Here is a 7,614-nt window from a genome sequence, read left to right as displayed (position 1 = left end):
AATCCGTCAACCGGTTCTTGAGCTATCCTACTTCAAACATTTTCAAACAAATGCCTCTGTATTTCCCAAACAAGCTGCTACGGGGCCCAAACTTACGGCACTTCTTTCTGAGCACAAGAGCTACCTACCATCTAAAAATCATGACCCTAGCACGTTCATATCACGAGATTTAAAAACCAGAAGTTTCGCTGCAGTACTTTCTAATTCAATGACGTGGGGACCCCCCACGAAGCCCATATCCGAACTTGACCTTGGTATTGTCAATGGTAACTTGCCAACTAAAAAACATGAACATCCATTTAAAGATTCTCGAGTTATCTTGATGACAAGAAAAAACACAAAAAACAAAGGTCAACTGCAGTGACATAGAAACCCCCACGGGGCCCATCTTTGAACTTGACCTCGGCATTTTCAACGGTAACTTGCCCACTAAAAATAATGAACATCCATTTAAGGATTCTCGAGATATCTTGATGACAAGGAAAAAACACCAAAAACCAAGGTCAACTACAGTGACTTAGGAACCCCCCACGAATCCCATTTTTTGCCTGGACAATGGCCACCCCTAAATCAACCTGCCTGCCAAAAATCGTGAACCTCAGACCTTGCCTTCAAGAGTTATCGTGCCTAATCTGCCAAACAGTGCAAACCCGATTTCATAACCTTCTCCGAAGGCATAGCCTTCAGTCGAAGGCAATTATTGCCTATTCTGTGTACTTTTATATATTGCTGTCTTTGAGTATGTAAAATTTTGCTGTAAATGTGTTTTTTGTATGGGGGGGGCAACTTGTAAAGGTGCGTATGCACCTGTTTTTCCCTCCCTTTCACTTTGAAGAAAAATCCCAATAAACCTTAACTTTGTAGAAAATCCCAATAAACAAATAAACCCATATAGAACGGATAAGTAATTGAAGATGTGGATTTGTATTGTAAATATAGTAAAGTGTAGGGATTAGAAATTGGGTCTTGGAAAGCTTGTTAACAGCCTGCTGACATCATTACTTAGCGTAGGAGTACCACGTCTGAAGCCTCTGCTGTTGACTCGGACTGGCTACACGTGTACTGTAAACTGTGTACCCGTGCCATGTACGATTAACAAGATTACAGTGGACAGTAGGTATGACCTAAATCGCCTTTTTCTTAACGCCTCTTATCCTTTAACCGAACCCATTTTGGGCCGCTTTCCATTCACTATCAAAAATCAGATTAAAAATCTTTTCTAGGCCAATTGGCAATTCTTGTTTGATCTCATTAATTATGCACGATGACTTTTATATACTTGGGGTTTAAAACGAACGTGGTTTGTTTACAATCCACAGCACACAGGAATATATTTTATATAGTTCGTACGTTCCCAGTCTAGACCAATCAAGATACAAAGTACCAAAAACATACCTTTCCGTAAGGCCATGCTGATTTGATTCGATAGATGACATCCTCTGGGGGCCCCAAAACTGATGCGAGCGTGCGTATAAAAAGAATTTGCCAAAAAAGTTGCCTTCATTATGAAATCTACGTGGTCATGAGGGTTGAACAAATGACTAAACACAAAGTTTGGTATGGCAAATAATGAACTCATCATTTTCATGTCTTCACATTTTCTTCTTTCTTTTCCCCATTTATTTTCCAATTTACGGCATATGCTTGTTCCTTTTTCAGCTGCTTTGTACGATTTACAGTATGACCCAAAACTTTTTGGAAACGGACGAAAATTCATGCGCGCGTGGATGTCACCCATATAATTGAATCAACATGGCCTAAAAACAAAAAGAAAGTAGGTAGTAGCGTAGACTATAACGCCCCCCCCCCCCGATTGTCTGCGGCAATGTTTTTCAAGAATGCATATCAAAGGTACACAATGTAGTTATTAGGACTTGAAAACCAGGTTTTTCAAAGTATTTCAGTCTGTTCTCTACATACTGAGTAGTTGAAACAACACTATCCCAATGTATATCGACATTCATGGAGGAAAAATGCCGAAAATGTGACGGAAAACGGTTACTAGTATACAGTATCTTGGGCTCATTTTTTCTTGGGCTCTTTCTGGGGCGTGTTTCTGCGCTGTTTTTAATTCCCAAAGTATGAAATACTTATTCAAATGTGCTAATGTGGGTCAGTATGTGTCAATACCATACAGATTACCTTAAGCCTCGGTTACTGAGAATACTTCAGGTTTGGTCTTCCCGAAATTGCGACTATCCCATGTGTCTGAACCGGTTGGACTGTTACACGTCAAAATATCCACATTTCCATAATTTAGACCTTACCACTTGTCAAGAAGCTATTTTAGGCATTGAAATTAGACACCAAATAGCCCAATTCTCGCTGAGTTGACTCGTCGGTCAAATCTATAAATATAAGCGTGAAAATTTGTGTTTATATTGGTTCAGTAAACAAACAGTCGTGCCCTAGCCACACTGACTCAACAGGTGGGCACCCTGTCAGAAACACCCCCCTCCCCTACAAGATAGTGGGAGAGTCCTTCATTGTCGTCAAGAGCATCCGGCTACTACTGAACATAATCATGTAAAAACGCGTGGGGGGCATATGATATAATACCCAATCCTCCTGAGAAACGTCCTAGTGTGGTGAGGATACTCCGAGACGAAGGCTGAGCGGTGTAGATGTGAGGGCAGCCCGGGCGCCTGACTGCCGGGCAGCCGGGTCGGTCGGCCTCCGAGGACTGCTTGAGAACCGTGCGGCATCATGACTTCAGCAGACGTAGCCCTCATGTCAGACGGCGATCTACAGGTGACAGTGTTCAACATTTGTAACTCGTTAAGACATGTTTAGAGGATAAGAAATTGTAGCGATTATAGCCGAATATGTTGAATGATTTGCCAGAGCAGTCAGTAGTTTAAGCCCCTTCCACACAAAGCCGAATATGGCCCCCCGAACACTACCAGGCCCCACAAGCATGGTTGAGAATAGGTCGTGGGCAGGTCGGCTGTGGATGGCTGGTGTTCGGCAAGGTCGGCTACTGATCGGCCGCGCCAGCCGAGTGTTTCAAAATGTTTAAATTCGGATGTGGACGGGAGGTTCGACCATGGTTGCCTGGTGTTCGATAGTAGACCAGCAGAGTTCTGGGCATCCTCAGCGGTCAAATTTGACTCAAATTTGATTCAGTTTGTACGGAAAGGTAAGCGTGGCGTACATTTGGCCAGACTGCTCCTGAACTTCAGCCAACCTTGGTCGGTTGTTGATTTCGGAAAGCTACGGTATGTATCCAGATAAAACTGTGCGTTATCCAGAATCATACTCAGGTACGGTTCTGGATACAATAATGTGGGGTAGAGTGTTCGTCTCAGAACCAAGAGGTCCCGGGTTCGAATCCTGCCATGCCACTGATCTTGTGCTCTTTGGAAAGACACTTTACACGCCTTTTCTTACTTCACTCAGATGAAAATGAGGATTGCATTGTCTCTGTATTGCTGGTGGCGGCATAAAAATAAGTTGATAAAACTTGAGTGTGCCCTCATCATGTCTTGTGATTACATGTTGGAAAAAATCCCACATCATAGATCCTGCGGACCGGAGTCGAATCATGTTCTCACCTAGAAACAATCAAAAGCGATGATGGACATGCAATATAATATAATTACAAGCTTAAAGATGATCTATAGCATTATATTAGTCAGTAATGAGAGTGAATTTTGCACCAAGAACGCAGACAGATTTAATTGCCTCTATCAAGGATATTATATTTCGTGTACATGATTATTCAATATTGGTAGATTTACATAGTGTTTGATGTAGCCCTAGACTTAAGCGTAGCGAATAAACCAAATCATCATTATCATCAATCCAGGGTAATGTCACTCCTCCGGAGGAACCCCTCCCTTGACTCATTCCACTCTCTTCTCAGTCTGGCGCATCTGGGTCAAGCAGGGCCCAGGTGTTGTACAAGACTGTCCCTCCACCTCGTACAGGGCCGTCTTCTGCGTCTCCTCCATTCCCGGGGTGTCCACTCAGTGGCTCTTAATGTCCATCTGTTGTCTTGTAGTCTAGCTACATGTCCTGCCCAGCGATGTTTTGCTGTGTTGACAGCAGTGATGATGTCGGTTACTCCTGTCTGGAGTCGGAGCCAGGAGTTACTAGGTTGATTTTTAGGACTTTGCTGAAGTAACATTAGAATCAATGTAATCTTACCTAAAATTTTCTGGTCCCATCCAGTGAAGGCATCGAGTGCAATTTTAGGGCGGATTTTCAAAATCAATTTCTGGTCATTCTTAACCCGATGCAACTATAGTTACGGGAGGGGCTAAGGTAAGGAGAGGCAGAAATGCAATGTCACTGATGGAAAACGATTACTTATTTTGTATCGTTGGCTAGTTCTAGATATTTATGGGCGGTGCCCAAAAATAAAGAGACTCCTCACATGGCTTGTTTTGGGGACTATTTCAAACGCTTTAAGTATAAAATAAAGAAAAAATGTGCTACGAAATGGCAGCAAATGTCAATATCAGACAGATTTCATCATCCAGAATATTTTTGTTTTGCCGTCCTGAAATTATATTGGATACCTTTACGTCTAAAAATCGTTGGTATTATTAATGTCAGAACAATTGTGTGAATTAATGAACATTAGGTGCAGATACACAGAGCGTATAATGGTATTTTCCCTCAGTGAATGTTCATGTGCTATTACATGCGTATGTATTACACAAGTAAAACTAGAACGAAGAACGAAAAACAGCCATAATCATCATCATCATTATATAAGTGCATATATAACGGGAGCCTGAGGGCTTCAACAATGCTTTGAAGTATCGTCTCGGCACATCTTAGACAAAAATCAATTTGCGGAAAACGTTTTCTAGCTCACTACTTTGTAAAGAAGAGCCATCACTGTAATTGAAATGGCAGGAGCCACGGTGTTAAGAGAAATATCAAACAAAATGTGCCGGCCGCTTCCGGCTTGAACTCTTGTGTGCCGTTTTTCTGAAACGAAGCGTAGGCGATCGAATTGTCTAAGACCAGATGAGACCTTGAGTATGAAAGGGTTTCGTGTTACCTTGGCTTGTCTGTGTACTGCGATCGGAAATGAGAATGGGGCAAAACAATGTTAAGGACTATATGGACAGGGAACATATTAGGGCTAGTAGAAAGATGTGTGAGCTACTAGATGAGAAATTTCTAGCATGGCATAAAAGGTTAGAAAATTAGCTTTGCATAGAACGACAAGAAGACTTCAATGGGGTCGTGTGAAATAGCAGAAAATTCTGCTCAGAACCAAGAGATCCCGGGTTCGAATCCTGCCATGTCACCGATCTTTTGCCCTTACGAAGGACACAACGCAACTTCCCTCACCTCACTCAGGTGGAAATGATTTCCTTGCTTCGATTAGGGACGTTCCTCGTGTAGGACGTTAAATGGAGGTCCCGTGTTTGGGGAGAGCCACATCCCACGCACGTTACAAAGAATCCACCATACTTATGATAAAGAAAAGAGGTCCTTCCTGGTGTGAGTGGTTCAAACCTTTCTGTCCTATGGCCGAGTTCGTATTGAGGTCACCTGAGTTAGCGCCGAATGGCAGCCGCTCCAGACCCTTGCGATTAAGCCCCACCAATTGCAAGCTCCTCACCATTCAACCCTTGGCAGCAAGGAGCAAGGAGAGAGTACCACCCATATAACTACATGTACTAAATAATACCATTACTAACACTAGTACAGGGTTGTTTGCCGGCGAGTACATAGCCACCATGTTGTGAGAGTGAACCGTGTACAAATTCCAACTCCCCATGGCATGCAAATGTGCCTGGAAACTGAAAAGCCCAGTACATGTTTTACTTAAGACCGTATATATAGCACAATAGGCGGAATGAACACTGTAATACATTGTAAAACACTGTGTAATAGTTTAAAAAAACATTACAATGCCATAGAGCATCGCTATTTTCAGCACTGGCTCTGATGACAATAATGAGAAGGAACATATATCGACGGCGCATGACGCCCTTTGAAAAATCATTTCGTTTTGTCCATTACCCCAGAAGTTTTATCTCAAAAAACAAGACGCGAAACTGTATGTTGGATCCGAAATTGAAGCCATTGCCCGCGAAAGAGGTTACTGACCTGGCCTCTTAAGTAGACCGCGAAGAATCATTTTGTGTAGCTCCATTAGCGTTATTAGCCATGGTGGGGCGGACTCTTGTACTGACGCAGTGTATCTGAAGGGTAATGAATAGGTAGCTATCAATTTGGCCATTCAGTCGGTGGAGAGAAAATCCGATATGACCTTTTTTCTCCTTCCCCATCCCACACATTTCCCATCCCATACATACAGATTACTCTAGTGTGAAGAATTACTTTCAAAAGTGGTTCATTGAAATGCGTCAACTAGACTGAATTAAGGGTCAATGACTTGACAGATCCCCGGTGTATATGGTGTGATAAAGCCCTGTCAGTTGCTTTAACCACCGAATAAAACCGCCGAGTGAGCGTAGCGGTGGGTTTCCTAATCTAGAATATTTTTTTTGTTTTTGTTTTGCTGCCCTGTTACCTTTAAGGATGACACTCCGTCAAATGTTGTGTCGATAAAGATATCATCTGCAACTGGCATAATTACGATGTAGCATTCACCAATGATCCAAAGAAAACCGTGAAAAAATCCGGGTTATGCACAGACGCTGTACGTTCTGCCGTTATACAGGAGTTTTCTTTTACGCAGCCAATCTCATCTTACCTTGCTTACGTTTCGGTGTTTATCAGACACATTCCTCAGAGCTTCTGACTGGAGTTCTGCTTCTCGCCGCTATATGTAGCCGATGTAGGTGGCGCTTTTGCTGCGAGAACACAATCCCAAACGTAGCTGAGTTTGTACCCTCCCTCGTCCCGGTTCATCACTGGAGTCGACTCCCTTATCTAGACACCTGATATCCGATAGACACCGAAACGTAAGCAAGATAAGGCAGTCTTGGTTATGTAAAACACGGCGGTCGGTTGCTAGGCTAAAAGTCGCATTACTAGGGAGGTATCGGGTTACAGAACGCGTTCGAACGTGGCCGCGCGGGAGTCCCAGGCCGGCCCGGGGGCAACGGGTAAAATTTGAAAATAAACAAAAGTAATTGGAGAGTAAATACTCGTCAAAATAAAATGTAATAAGTGATTTTGTTTACCTCAAATGTTATTCTTGCACTGCCTTTGCTCCACTTTGTGTACATTTGCTTCCAAATGAGATCAATTTCGGATTTCAAAAAGGGTTCACGAGAACCAAACAACTGATTTTAAGAGGCCCCGAAAATTAAAAATAAGGTTAGATTTTTGGATTTTTAGAAATATTACAGTAAATTTAAACTTTCTGTCTTAGGATTTTTTTATTTTTTAACTAAAACTCGACTTACAGTCAAAAGAAGAGCTAAAAACGCAGTGTTTTAACTTTAAATACCGATAATTCATAATCGCGGCCATATTTAAAAAATCCCTAAGACAGAAATCTGCGGAAATCGTTGCTCTTCCAAACAAGCCCTCAATGAGGTAATTTGAGCGATTTTTGGGAATGGTTAAAATACCATGTTTGCACGCGTGCTATGACACTTGGATATGGGGACCTGGATTTTATAACAGCGTATACAAGAATTCTGACCTTCAAGGTCACCCACGATGACGGCAGTA

General features: G+C 42.4%; 1 protein-coding gene across 1 annotated transcript in view; it reads left to right on the top strand.

Moving 5' to 3' along the window:
• The first annotated feature begins 2,517 nt into the window (after window positions 1-2,517).
• Window positions 2,518-7,614, top strand: part of LOC109486426 (pinopsin-like) — an 8,583-nt gene continuing 3,486 nt past the window's right edge. The window contains exon 1 of the mRNA XM_019790260.1: window positions 2,518-2,751. Coding sequence (XP_019645819.1) covers window positions 2,707-2,751 — 45 coding nt within the window. The 5' untranslated portion in view covers window positions 2,518-2,706. The remainder of the gene's footprint in view (window positions 2,752-7,614) is intronic.

Source organism: Branchiostoma belcheri, unplaced genomic scaffold (assembly GCF_001625305.1).
Source record: "Branchiostoma belcheri isolate BF01 breed outbred unplaced genomic scaffold, Haploidv18h27 scaffold8, whole genome shotgun sequence".
Lineage (NCBI taxonomy): Eukaryota > Metazoa > Chordata > Leptocardii > Amphioxiformes > Branchiostomatidae > Branchiostoma > Branchiostoma belcheri.
Note: the sequence above shows the minus strand (reverse complement) of the source record. Positions and strands in the feature narration are given on the sequence as shown.